The 13157-nt window shown below is 48.8% G+C and overlaps 2 protein-coding genes across 2 annotated transcripts; one reads left to right on the forward strand and one right to left on the reverse strand.

The window, feature by feature from the left end:
* The first annotated feature begins 614 nt into the window (after window positions 1-614).
* Window positions 615-6639, forward strand: RBBP4 (retinoblastoma binding protein 4). The gene is made up of 11 exons (XM_008948723.1): window positions 615-758; window positions 1391-1536; window positions 2795-2968; window positions 3522-3637; window positions 3788-3948; window positions 4078-4204; window positions 4313-4390; window positions 5055-5131; window positions 5243-5300; window positions 5401-5511; window positions 6349-6639. The coding sequence occupies exons 1-11, from the start codon at window positions 700-702 to the stop codon at window positions 6412-6414; spliced, it is 1173 nt and encodes a 390-aa protein (XP_008946971.1). The 5' UTR covers window positions 615-699; the 3' UTR covers window positions 6415-6639.
* A 2619-nt stretch (window positions 6640-9258) lies between these two features.
* Window positions 9259-12142, reverse strand: SYNC (syncoilin, intermediate filament protein; the record flags this gene model as incomplete). Its single annotated transcript, XM_008948725.1, has 2 exons — window positions 9259-9450; window positions 10654-12142. Coding segments are annotated over 2 exons (1681 nt in total), but the record flags the coding sequence as incomplete, so codon positions are not given.
* Between the last annotated feature and the right edge of the window lie 1015 nt (window positions 12143-13157).

Below are 13157 nucleotides of genomic sequence, written 5' to 3' on the forward strand. Positions count from 1 at the left end.
CCCTCCGCCCGCACCCCCGCTCCGCCTCTTGACCTGTTTCCGCGCCCGAAGGAAGGAATTTGTGGTGTTTTTTTTTCCGGTGAGGGTGGGGAGGGCGGCGGGAGCGCCGTGCCCGGTGAGGGGAGCGGGCAGCTGCCTGGCGAGGGCAGACAAAGCGAGAGCTGGCTGCTCCCGGCCCGTCCAGCCGCGGGGGGAACGAGCAGGAGCCTTGGAAAACTGGATTTCGGGAATTGGCAGCTCAGGGCTGCGCCTGGACGGCTCTGAGGAGCAGCACCGGTTGCTGGGCCTCACGAATTTAAACATCTTTACAGCTCTGGGTGTTGCCTCCACAGTACACCCTGCGCCAAGTTTCAGCGTTGTATTGTGCTGCTTCTGTTGAGCTGATGAAATGGGACATATTAATTCCCAGCCGTACATCCAGAAGCAAGGATTAGCGTGTGCAACAGGATTTTTCATCGTTTAGCAACTACTTTGAGTAATCTAACAGCAGATCAGGGTGTCACGTAGTTGGCTCGTTATTCAGTCATCCACTCACAGCGTTGTGTGTATGTTGTAGATTTATCCATAAACCCTAATTGCATGCATTTTTTTTTTAAAAAAAACCCTTTAGCAGCCTTTGATGATGCAGTGGAAGAACGTGTGATCAATGAGGAGTATAAAATATGGAAAAAGAACACCCCCTTCCTATATGATTTGGTAATGACCCATGCTCTGGAATGGCCCAGCTTGACTGCTCAGTGGCTTCCTGATGTAACAAGGTAAACTGACCCTTTTGCCTTTTGAAAAGCAGAATAAATAGCAAATCTAGAATCAGTTTTTATTAAAGTAAGGCAATGTGTGGTTGCTTTCTGCCCAAATGATTTTTTTGTACTGTTGCCAACAGCAAGTTGAGGACCCTGAACACTGGAAAGCTGGTCAGTACAGACCCTTTGAATTTGGGAAAATGGCTTGTTTTACTGAGAAGATATTTTTGCACGTTTGATTTCCTTGTTCTCCTGACTTCACCCTCTCCTTTCATAAGCAAAAAAGGACAAAAAAAAATAGAACTAAATCTAATTTCTGTATAACCACCACTTTGTCCTGAGCTTCCATGACAATGTTCTACTGGCAGCGAATGTTCGAGGCCCTCAGGCTGGTACCTGGGGGGTCCTGCTGAGGTCTCTTCCAGCAAGGCGTGGGATTGGTGGTCTGTCACCATTGTGCTGCATGAATTTTAGGCTGAGCTCTTGAGTTCTGATGAGTGATTTCCTCCAGAGGAAGCAGTGCTAGAACAGGAGAGTCAGTGACAACCTTAAAGAGCGTGACTAGCGCTAAAGCTGCCATCAGAAGCTGTCGTGATAGGCTCTATAGCTGCATAAACTTGTGTGTGCCCTGTGACTCTCCCTTGCAGACCTGAAGGGAAGGATTTCAGCATTCACAGGCTGGTGCTGGGGACTCACACCTCAGATGAGCAGAACCACCTGGTGATAGCAAGTGTGCAGCTGCCCAACGACGACGCGCAGTTCGATGCTTCCCACTACGACAGTGAGAAAGGAGGTAAGGGACCCAAGGAGCCCACTGTGGGCAGTTCAAACCAGTTCTTCCTTCCTTTCTCTGAAGAATATTTGTTTTTCCTTAAGATTCAGGCAGCAAAGTTTGGATATTACTTCTAAACTTCTTTATTTCTAAGTAGTACCCTTGCTTAGCAGATAAATGCTTTTGTTTTTCAAATGATCTTAATAATATAATGATGGAAAGAGTCAGGCTTATTGTACATGTGTGGAGGGAAACCTCACCCCTCTATTTCCCATCAGGAATGGACATTGAATTTCATGGAGTCCTCCTTATTGCTATATCTGTTACCACTTTTGCATGGGATATGTTCTTCCAGTGAGGAAGTCACTCATGTGAAAGAATATTTCAGAGGAGGGCAACATTTCTGATGTCCTCTTGTCTGAATTCTGCTGCTCAATAGTTGTGTCAGCCCCTCTTGGATAAAAAGATTATTGTGTTTTGATTGGTGTATTGGATTTTAATTCAGTGCCTTCTGTAATCTTAGTTGGCTGTCAGTGTTCCTCCAAGTTAGACAGTTCTCATTGTCACTTGGTTGGATCAATCATTTCTACCTGGTGAAAGCCCTCAGTGACCCCATATTTGATCTTTTTACTGGCAGCCTGGGTTGTGCAATTTGTATTTTGATCTTTGGGCTTCTGAGAGTGTTTTGTGAACACAGTGTTGTCTAACAGACACTTGGTTTCTATTCTGTCTTAGCATTTCTCAAAAATACACTACTCCAATTTAAAACCAACCCAAAAAAACCTGTGCCAGAGCAGTGCTGTGCAGTTTTGTGAAACATGAAGTTCCTTCTAAAGACAAGGCAGCTTTAGCAAGTGCTGTTGGAGTCCCCTGTCTTACATTTGATGCAGCAATTTGCTTTTACCAAAAGTGACTATTTTACAAGGCTGAATTTTGTTCTATTTACAAGTGCAGTCGCAGCACATCTGTTCCACATGTACATCTCTTCATTGCAGTTCTAAATGGGATTAATTTGGGGCTTGCATTGTTAAATTTGAAATAGCAACAAATTTTCAGGAAGAAATGGCCTTTCACTTGGCCAAGGTCCTGAGATTTTCATGTTACAAATGCAGATTTTTAAAACAAAATATCATTTGGAAACCTGACTCTTTCCATTGGAGCTGTTCTTGTGACAATTCTTTCACTCAAGTGCTTGGTAGCACCACCCATGGACTCTGCATCTTCCAGTCTTGGTCTGAAACTGGCTTATTATTTACAACTGCTAAATATTTCTTTCCAGAATTTGGAGGCTTTGGGTCAGTTAGTGGAAAAATTGAAATTGAAATCAAGATCAATCACGAGGGGGAAGTGAACAGAGCACGTTACATGCCACAGAACCCCTGCATCATTGCCACGAAGACTCCATCCAGTGATGTCCTTGTCTTTGATTACACCAAACACCCTTCTAAACCAGGTACTCCCTGTGCTCAGAGGTCAGCCAGCCCTTCCTCAAGAAAACATTGAGGTAGTAAAAAAGAAGTTAAGTTTTGTGGACTGCATATCATTTTTGATTTTAGGGGAAAGCAGATCTTTAGTGTAAGATGTTTTATATGAAGCTTAAACTGCTGATCCCCTCCACCAGTGGCAGAACTAGTTACTCTGTCATTTCTCACTTTCAAAGTGCAGTTGGAGGTGATGAGAGAAAGAAAAATACCACAGGTCCTATAGCACTAACTTCCAATGCAGCACTGTGAGGCCATCCAGAAAAAAAGAATCAATAGCAGCTTGGGAAAATGTGCAGTGTGCTTTTATTAAGCCAAGGAGATGAACTGCTCTGTGTTGTTTTGGTGCATTCTGGTTTAATGAGGTGATTCTGCAGATGGGGAAGGTGCTCAGAAGGGTAGAGGGATCCTGTTGAAAATGTCAAAGCAAAGTTTAGTAAAACACAGTGAAATTTAAGGCCAGGTATTCCAGGATGTGCTGGAAATCATACGAGGCACTGGAGTTCTCACACCACTTCTTTCCAGACCCTTCTGGAGAGTGTAACCCTGATCTGCGTCTTCGTGGACACCAGAAGGAAGGTTATGGGCTGTCCTGGAACCCCAACCTGAGTGGGCATTTGCTCAGTGCTTCTGATGACCATGTGAGTACCTCAAATACAGCTGGGGTACAATCTGCACCTTGTGTCCTGTGGCAAAGCTCAAAAATGTTTTATTTCTAAGGGGAAAGGAGGTAGGGGAGGTAAAGAGAGTGTCTAAAGATGCCATTTTAAACTGTTTTAATCTTTTCAAAGACCATTTGCCTGTGGGATATCAGTGCTGTTCCAAAAGAAGGCAAAGTGGTGGATGCAAAGACCATCTTCACAGGGCACACAGCAGTAGTGGAGGATGTGTCTTGGCACCTGCTCCACGAGTCTCTCTTTGGATCTGTTGCTGACGATCAGAAGCTCATGATGTAAGTGGGACAATGCCTTGGGGAACTGAGTGTTTCTGTCCCCCTTGCTTTCCCATCTGCTCCTCAGGCCCTCAGTGCAAGGAGATAGGACATCAACTTCTGTTTCAATTCCATGTTTTCCTCCTGCAGTTGGGATACTCGGTCAAACAACACCTCCAAACCCAGTCACTCAGTGGATGCACACACAGCTGAAGTCAACTGCCTCTCCTTCAACCCCTACAGTGAGTTTATCCTGGCCACAGGATCAGCTGATAAGGTACATCTGCTTTGAATGGAAGATACTTGTTGAGTTTTTGATGTGTGAGTGTGGATATCTAGATGAGTTCCTTCAACAAAACAATGCTTTTGGTCTCTTCTTCCCTAGACCGTTGCTCTCTGGGACTTGAGGAACCTAAAACTGAAGTTGCACTCCTTTGAATCACACAAAGATGAAATATTTCAGGTACAACAAAGTGTCTTTTATGCACATACACTTGGTTCTACTTAGCTGATACAATATTTCCATCTCCACCTCATGCCTTTGCTCAGAAGAGAAATATGTAAAGGTTTTCTGTAGCAGGATTACTGGTTAAGACCTTAGTTGCCTCTAAATAAAATTACACATGGAGTCTTAAAATGTCAGGGTAGTGTGCAGAATTGTCTTCCTAATCCTGTGATCCTTTTAAGGGGTATGTTTTGGAGAGATTTATCTCCAGCAGAAGTAGTAAATGAGCTTTTGGGCAGTTAAGCTTAATTACAGTGATTTCTTTTCATGTGTAAACTACCTCCTGCCTAAGGAATTCATAGTTTATATCTGTGCAATCCTTATTAAGGGAAGGAGCAGCTAATGGCCTTGAGAGCTGTTTTTGTTCCATAACATGCAGTCTTTGTGAGAAAAAAGGTTACAGGAGGTACCTTTTTGGTGCTCAAATGCCTCATTAGTGTATAAATGTTCACAAACCCCCCTCCTGTCTTGAAATATCCCTGACAATAACATTCTAAGCTCTTCAAATTTAAATTCTCATGGAGCTTTTGTGATACAGAGTGCAGTGGTGTTTCTTGGGAGTGTCTGTCATGTTACAGCTTCTCAAAACTAACTCCCTGTCCAAATTCATCCTCATCTGTAGGTTCAGTGGTCTCCCCACAATGAAACTATCCTGGCCTCCAGTGGCACCGACCGCAGGCTAAATGTCTGGGACCTGAGGTAAATCCCAAATGATTCCCCTTGTCCTGTCAGATTATTACTGAGGAATTGCATCAGGCTTCAAAAAAAAAACCAACCAACACCCACCTTTAATGTTTTCCTCTTTTACAGTAAAATTGGGGAGGAGCAATCCCCTGAAGATGCTGAGGATGGTCCTCCAGAGCTGTTGGTGAGTCTTTTGAACCCCATGGATTGTTTTGAATGAATAATAATTCATCTCTGCAATGTAGATTTGAAAACATTCCCCTTTTTTCTTTCCCCCATCCTAGTTTATCCATGGTGGTCATACTGCAAAGATCTCTGATTTCTCCTGGAATCCCAACGAGCCCTGGGTAATTTGTTCTGTATCAGAAGACAATATCATGCAAGTCTGGCAGATGGTAAGTTGTTGGGGAAGGTGCAGGAAGCAGCAGATGAGAGATGGTTTGAGCTGCCTGGGTTTATTTACAGCTCTTGGAATTACACACCTTGTAGCACTGCTGAAATCTCAAAGGGACAGTGAAATCTACTTTGGCTTTGGTCAAAACAGTGGTTTACAAATACTCAGAAGCTGTTTTGTGTTTGTCATGATTCAAAAAAGAGAAAGCACTGGTGCAGAAGCAAATTTTTTCCCTTCCATGTTTGAACAATGTGTGTGAGAAAGATGAAGTTGAAGATTCTGTTATTTGCTGTCTTGAATGAAATATTTGGAAATGATACAAAAGTCCTCCTGAAGATGGAGAAGGGGAGGTGGTTGATACAAAAAATTGTTGGCCTTAAATTGCCTCCTCTAGAAGGTTTTAGGAAAGAGTCTTGTGTTGTCTGAATTACTTTTGACAAGACCATACTCCTGATTGTTGTTGGTTCTTGGGGGCTTTGTTCTTAGCAGCCTTCCATGTAGTTCTCTTGGAAGGTGCTGCTGGAGAGCAGAGGATCTACTAAATGTCTACACAAGAGTTGTTAACTGAAATAAGCCTTGCAGTGGTCCTTACTTCAAGAAGGCAGATTTCCATAAGCTGTAGTCACTTACAGGGTGTTTCTGAAATGTTTTGGAGATGTGGCTGTTACAAAAACCTCTGTTTGTGTTGCTGCTTTACTGTTAAAAAGCCTTGAGGGACCAGGGGTGGGTGACAGACACTGCAGGTGAAAATCTGCCAGGACTGAAGTGTTCTCACAGATGGAATCCTGGTCAATGTGGTGAGAAACTCTTCTTGACTTCCTCCATCTCTGTCTTGCAGGCAGAGAACATCTACAATGATGAAGACCCAGAAGGAAGTGTGGATCCAGAAGGCCAAGGATCCTAGATGACAAACTTCTCCTGATTTTAGTCCTTTTTTTTTCTCCTTCTCTTCCCTCTCAACCCCGATATTGACTTTAACACTGGTTTTGAGACACACGTAGACTTTGTGTTCAGCCATCCTCCTGTAGATACCATTGACAGGCTTTTTAACCCAGTGCTCCCTCAGAAAAGGGCTCAGCTGGGACCATGCTGTAGCTCCTTGGTCAGATTCCCCACAGCCCCCTCTGGTTCTCCTGTCGTAGCTGCCTTCATCACCCAGAGCAAACTCGGGTTTCTTGGCTTTATTTTTTTTTCTTCTTCTCTCTTTAGCTTGCTACAGCTGCTGGCTTTTGCCTAATTTAAACAAATTTAATTAGTAGAGCTGCCAGGGTCTGCTTGAGCCAGTTGGGATGATACAAATGGCAATCCACTGGCAGCTCAGAAAAGGAGTTTGGAAGTTCTCGTCCTCCTTGGTATAACTCAGAAGTCTTGAGATTCTTTTAGTTAGCCTATACCTTGTGGAGTTCTCTGCCTCTGCAGGGACAAACCCAACTTGAACTGCAATTAAATTCCTTTACTATCTTTTTTTTTTTGTCTCTACTGGTAATTCTGGGTTTCTCATTCTTCCCTTTCCCCTTCCTCCCATCTGCTGGGCGACAGCGGTTTCCATTTGTTAGCTACTCCTGCAGAGCATTGTTCACCTTCCATGTATTTTGCTCTATTGTGTGTTTCTTGAGCTGTGTTTTCACATATATTTCTTTCCTTTCTGTGAAATGGTTTTTAAAACTTGGGGCCACCAAGTTGTAAAGGTGTATGTTTTTACCAACTGATGTCCCACAGCTGGCATGCCCAATAACCCACAACAGCATTGGTAGCTGGTGTCTGTAAAGCAAATTAAATGTGGAGAAACTACTTTTTTTAGGAGTTAGTCCTTGACCACTAGTTCCTGCCCATCTTCCACTAGGGTGTCCTGTTCCACCAGCAACCTGTTACTCTCCGTGCTCCTCATGACTAACTGAGTGTAAGTGCTTCAGATGGAATAAATTTTTTCTAAGTAGTTGCTGTGTAGCTGTGTGGTTCCTGCACTGCTTTCCTCCTGTAGCTGTGTGGTTCCTGCACTGCTTTCCTCCTGTAGCTCTGTGATTCCTGCACTGCTTTCCTCCTGCATTAGCTGCTGGGGTGAGAGTCAAGTGAAACTCTTCAGAGAGCAGAGAAAACAAGAGTGTAGTCACCACCCAAGTGTCCTGGTGTGGATGTTGCTTAGTTTGTAACACACAGATGTTTCTCCCTGTCCTGTTTCTGCTGTTTTCTTTGAGAAATGAGTAAATGAACAGTGAATATCTCCAAGCAGACATGAATGCACTAAGCTTTGCTGCTGTCTGGGTTTGGGGTCTACCTTCAGCCCTGCCACAGAACCATTTTGGTCATTACTCCACAGCATGTGTAGTTGGATACCTCACAGCCCCTTGGTTTGACCCTCGAGCTTATTTTCTTCTTAAAACACAGCTTTGAGAATTAAAAAGGATCCTTAAACTCCAACCTTTATTTTCAGTGTGAGACTTTATATATATAAAGTGGAAACTTTCTATCCACAAACTAGTTTCTGTGGCCCCCAGTGGAGCATAGACTCATTTAAGGTTGGAAAGGACCTTTCAGCACGTCGCAATACAGCAGAGACCCTTTGAAATACAAAAGAAAATCCTGTCAAAAGGATAAAGCTTCTCTTGCATGTAAACTTTAAAAATCAACCCCTTAACACTGTCTTCCAGAACAACACTTTCTGTGCAGGCTTCTACAACCCACCTACAGAACAAGACAACATTTTCCAAACACAGCAAAACATAACATCTCTTACTCAGCACAGAGGTCCTTTTTTTTTCAGTGCAAGTATTCTTTTTCTCTGCTCTTCTGGGGAAAAGCAGCTGGACTACACCTCGAGGAGTCAGACACAAGGGGAGGACTGTCTCATGTCCCTGTCTTCAGGCAGCTGTGGGGTCAGCAGCAAGAGGAGACGTCCCCTGTGGATCCCTCCCACAAGGAGAAGTCTCGTTCCTAACAGTCCTGCTCTGCTTTCTCTTCTGATTTGCAAAGGTGGCTGTAGATTTCTAAGCAGCTCCTGGAAGGATAGAAAGTAAATTTAGGCTACTGAACATCTCCATAAAGTGCTGGGGCTGGAGAAAATGGAGAAGGGGGACATGTTATTTATGAAAAACGTTCTTTTCACAGTATAGAAGAAAAATAATTGGGAAACAAACTGGCTCAGTATGTGAGCATGTGGACCTTTGGGGAACAAAGCAGCTTTAACAGAAAGGAATGTCACTTTTGGTCTAGCCTGGGTAAAAGAAAGCTACACTTACTGAGGGGAGGGAGTATCCTGCAGTGTGTTTGTGTGAGGAGCTTCGAGTGGGGAAGGGGAAAAAAGTACTCAAGTCACAGTGAAGCTACAAAAAAGGGTTAAAAGTGTGCAGAGCTGAGGCTGGGGTAAAATCTAACAATGCCAGGTTGGTGAATAAAACAGTCCACAAAGTTACAGATGTTTTCTAGAGCTTTAAAAAAAAATCCTCTAGCAAGAACACCTGAATGAAAGCAGCAATAGACAGTCACAGGCAGATCATTCCCTCTCACTGAAGAGCATCCACAGTGGTGTTTCCCAAAGCTGAACCTCAGCTCCTTTCCCCATACTCCTGGGGAAACCATCACTGTCTTAAGTTGCCATCCCTGTACAGGAATTTCCACCCAATCCTTATTTGCTGGATGGCAAATGTCTGAAGTTCCTGCTGTGCTGCCCCACCAGACCCTTGCTCACACACTGGCCACAGGGACCAAGAGCAAAACCCCATGGTGTCCAGCTGTGTGACCACCAGCCTCTTCACCATCCTCCTCCTCCCAGCCCCTCCCCAGCCCCTCTGCACCACAGGGATGGGACACAAACTGACTTGTAGATGGAGAGCTCCCTGTGGAGGCTGGTCCTCAGCTCCTCCAGTTCCTGATTCTTGCGCTGCTGGAGCTGGACCCCGTTCTTCAGCTCCTTCAGCCTGTCTTCCAGCTCCTCAACCTGTTCCTGGGGAGTCAGAAGATGAGAGTGGATTAGCACGGGGAGGAAGGCTGCCTCAGTGCCCACGCTGGCACGGAGGGATGGATCTGTCTGCTGAGGGTGTTGGTCTGGGCAAGCACAGCCATGGGGTGGCTGGTCAACCAGCATCTTAAAAAAGCTCTGCAAAAAAAGCTTTGTTTCATTCTAAAAGTGGGAGCTGGGGCTAAACTGTGTTGGGTCCCCAGGCTGGATGGGTTTGTCCCTTGCAGTACTTTGTGTGTGTTTTGAGTCCGTCAGGACTGTACAAACCCATGGATCAGGAGAAAATAAACAAGGAATTTGGGAAAAAGAAAATGTGGAGGCACATCAGGGATGCCCCAATGTCTTGTCCTTCCAAGGGAGAGTGGACCCTGAAATCCAAGAGGAGCAGTGTAGCAGGCAACCTGGACCCCAGCCCAGCTGGGAGGAGAAGCCATGGAAGGGGGATGGCAGCTTCCAGAAGCTGCTCAGAGCCAGGCTGGGAGGAGGCAGCAATTGCGAGCTGAGAACAAGGAGTGTTGAAAGGGGGGAGATTAATTGTGGAGCCTCTTTGCCAAATGTGCTTTTGCAGATATTGAATTGCCTCATCCCTCAGGGCACGGTGCTGGGGGGGTGCCTGCTGCAGCCAGAAATAGCCCTCTCGGGAGGCAGCTCAGCCCCTGGGCTCTGGGCACACTAGGTGAGACCCTTCCTGGCAGGGCTGAGATTTTAAAGAAAAGCCACTTGTATTTAGAACAGACTTTTCCAAGCTCCTTAGCTCAGCTTCTGTGCTAGAACAAGCTGCAGGAAATGTGTGGTGGCCATACTGCCACCAGCCTGCTCTGGGAAGGAAAGCTCCCATCTCCTCAGCCTCACTCTGCTTGCTGGGGCCCTCTCCAAGGGGTGGGTCAAACCCAAGGGAGAATATCTACAGGAAGAACCTTTTTCCAGCAGCTCATCAGCACCTCCCCACCACACCCATGTAACCTCAGGTCTGTCCTGTACCCAAGGGCTGCTGCTTTGCCTGGCCCGTGCTGGGACAGGGGATGCGTTTGACTTCAACCAGCAGGAGATACTTCACCTCCTTCCCCTCCTCATCTCCCCTGCTCCTCCCCTTGGTCCCAAGACCATCAGCAGCATTTCACCAGCAGCAAAGGGTCACTCCCCCTCTCTACAGAAGGGCTGGGAGGGGTGCCCAGGCGGGGCACGTACCCGGTACTGCCCGACCTCCTCATCCCGCTTCTGCTTGACCAGGACGATCTGCTCCTCCAGGCTCCGGTTCTGCAGCCTCAGCCGGCTGACCTCCCCCTGCAAGGGCCTCAGGGCTTCCTTCAGCCCCTGGATCTCCCCCTGCATCTCCTGCAGGGCCTTGGCCCCCGCCTCACGTCTCTCCAGCAGCCGCAGGAGCTGGGGCTCGTAGTGCTCCTCCAGCCCCCGCCGGCTCTCCGCCACGAAGCTCTCGAACTCCATGGAGAGCCGGCGGCTCTCCTGCAGGTACAGGTTATCCTGCCGACAGGGGGGAGCCTCCAGCCGTTGCCTCAAAACCTCCTTCTCCTTCTCGCAGGTCTCCTTCAGCCGGGACAGTTCTCCGGAGAGCTGCCCAGCCTGGGTCTCCAGCTCGCCCCGGTAAGCGGCGTGCTGGGAGAGGTCGTGTCGCCGGCTCTCCAGCTGGTACTGGCAAGCCACACACTCCTTCGTCACCTTGAACAGCTTCTGCTTGATCTGCCGGATCTCATCCCTCAGGTTGTCCCTCTCCAGCTCCACCTTGGCCAGCAGCCGGCAGGCTGCCTGGATCTCCTCGTGGGCGTGGCGGATCTCCTGCAGCGCCGGCTCCCGGAGCTGGGAGAGCTCCGTGATCAGGTTGTCTCTCTCTTTCTCCAGCTGCTCGACGGCTTCGATGCACTCCTGGAAGTAATCCCCCAGCTCCTCGAGGGTCAGGCACTGATGCTCCACGCCCGCCGCGTCCATGGGGCTGCCTGCCCCCTCTGCGTCCATGTCCTGCAGGATCCCTGCCCCGTCTGTGTCCCCATCAGCTGGGATCCCTGCCCCACCCGTGTCCATGGCCAGCGGGATCCCTGCTCCATCTGCATCCACATCCACTGGGATCCCCATCCCACCTGCCTCCGCATGCAGCGGGACCCCTCCTCTGTCTGTATCCATGTCCAGTGGGATCCCTGTCCCACTTGCATCCACGTCCAGCGGGATGCCTGCTGCATCTACATCCAGTGGGATCCCTTCTCCACCTGCATCCACATCCAGTGGGATCCCTTCTCCACCTGCATCCACATCCAGCCGGACCAGCGGGATCCCTTCTCCACCTACATCCACATCCAGTGGGATCCCTTCTCCATCTGCATCCACATCCAGCGGGATCCCTTCTCCACCTGCATCCACATCCAGCGGGACTCCTGCCACATCCACATCCAGCAGGATCCTGGCCCTGGCTGCATCCTCAACCAGCTGGGGCCCTGGCATGTTTAGCTCCAAGGAAGCATCTCCACTCTCTGTCTGCAGCTCCTGGCAGGTGTCTGGGGTGCCCCCATGCAGGGGTGTCACCCCCACACCCACCGCTGGGTCTGAAGGGCTGTGGGAAGGGTCTGGGAGTGGAGCAGCAGCCGCAGCCTCTCCCTGTGGGGCTGAGGATGCTCCGGCTTCATCCAGCTGCAGCTCTGGAGGGGGCTCGGGCTCTGCCATCAGGTCCCTGGAAAGGAGAGGACACGTGAACCAGAGTGTAACAGGTCTCAGCCCTTCCTCTCTGCCCTGTGAGACACAGGTGCCCCACAGCAGGCTGAGCTGGGGGTGCTCTCCCCATGACCCCACTGCTGTGACCGTCTCCGTGTCACCCACGGGCTGTGCAAGCTGGGCACGGCTGTGGCTGCCCTTGCATGCTCTGGTGACAGCTTGCACCCAAACAGCCAGCTTTGGCACAGGCCAAAACAGGGGAAGAAAACCCTCTTAAAGCGACTGACTGCCACAAAGAGTGAGGGACCCAAACCCAAGAGCTGCTCTGGGAACAGCCACCGTGTCACGACCGATCTGCCCCGGCAGCACCGGTGTGACCCGCGTGGGCACTCCCAGGAAAACTTGCTGGGCTTTTAGCAATGTGGCATAACCTCACGGCGAGGGAATGTGCAGCTGAAGCGCGGGCAGGCTCCGAGCTGGAGTAAATCACCCCACGCTCAGCTCCTGCAGCAGGAGCCCGGCGAGCTCGGCTTTGCAGAGTCATCCCACCCCGCGGCGATCCCCAGCCCCGGTACCCGCCTCTGCCACCACCAAATACTCGTGTCTCACATTCACCCCGCTGCTATTTGGGGTAGAATGGAGAGGGCACCCCTCGGGGATGAGCCGGGGGCTTTTCCTGCTGCTTCCAGGAGCCGGGGCCGGTGGGTTTGGCGAGAGGATGCTCTCACCTCCCGGCCACGCTGCTGAGCTCATGTCTAGTCATCCCCCGAGGAATGAGCGCAGGCTGGCACCCGCAGGCAGCCCTCGGCTCGCAGCAACGGCTTTAAGGAAAGAACAGATTTTCACCGATACTTTCTCTCCTAATAAGGTAGTTTTCGGCAGCGATGACACATCCCAGCCTCGGACCCAACGTGGTGGGGAGAGGGCTCCGCTTCAGCTTTCCTTGCCTTCCTCCGGTGCCAGCGCTTATTTTCCAAAGTTCTGAGCTCTGCTTTGCTTCAGCAGGGCAGGAGGGGGGACGCTCGTCCCCCCCC

Source organism: Merops nubicus, unplaced genomic scaffold (genome assembly GCF_000691845.1).
Source record: "Merops nubicus isolate BGI_N331 unplaced genomic scaffold, ASM69184v1 scaffold26821, whole genome shotgun sequence".
In the NCBI taxonomy this organism is placed as follows: domain Eukaryota; kingdom Metazoa; phylum Chordata; class Aves; order Coraciiformes; family Meropidae; genus Merops; species Merops nubicus.

Coding starts and splice junctions, on each gene's coding strand:
- RBBP4 (XM_008948723.1), top strand. CDS start 700: ATGACCCATGCTCTGGAATGGCCCAGCTTGACTGCTCAGTGGCTTCCT. Junction 759..1,390: donor TGGCTTCCTGATGTAACAAG/GTAAACTGACCC, acceptor TCTCCCTTGCAG/ACCTGAAGGGAAGGATTTCA. Junction 5,512..6,348: donor TCATGCAAGTCTGGCAGATG/GTAAGTTGTTGG, acceptor TCTGTCTTGCAG/GCAGAGAACATCTACAATGA.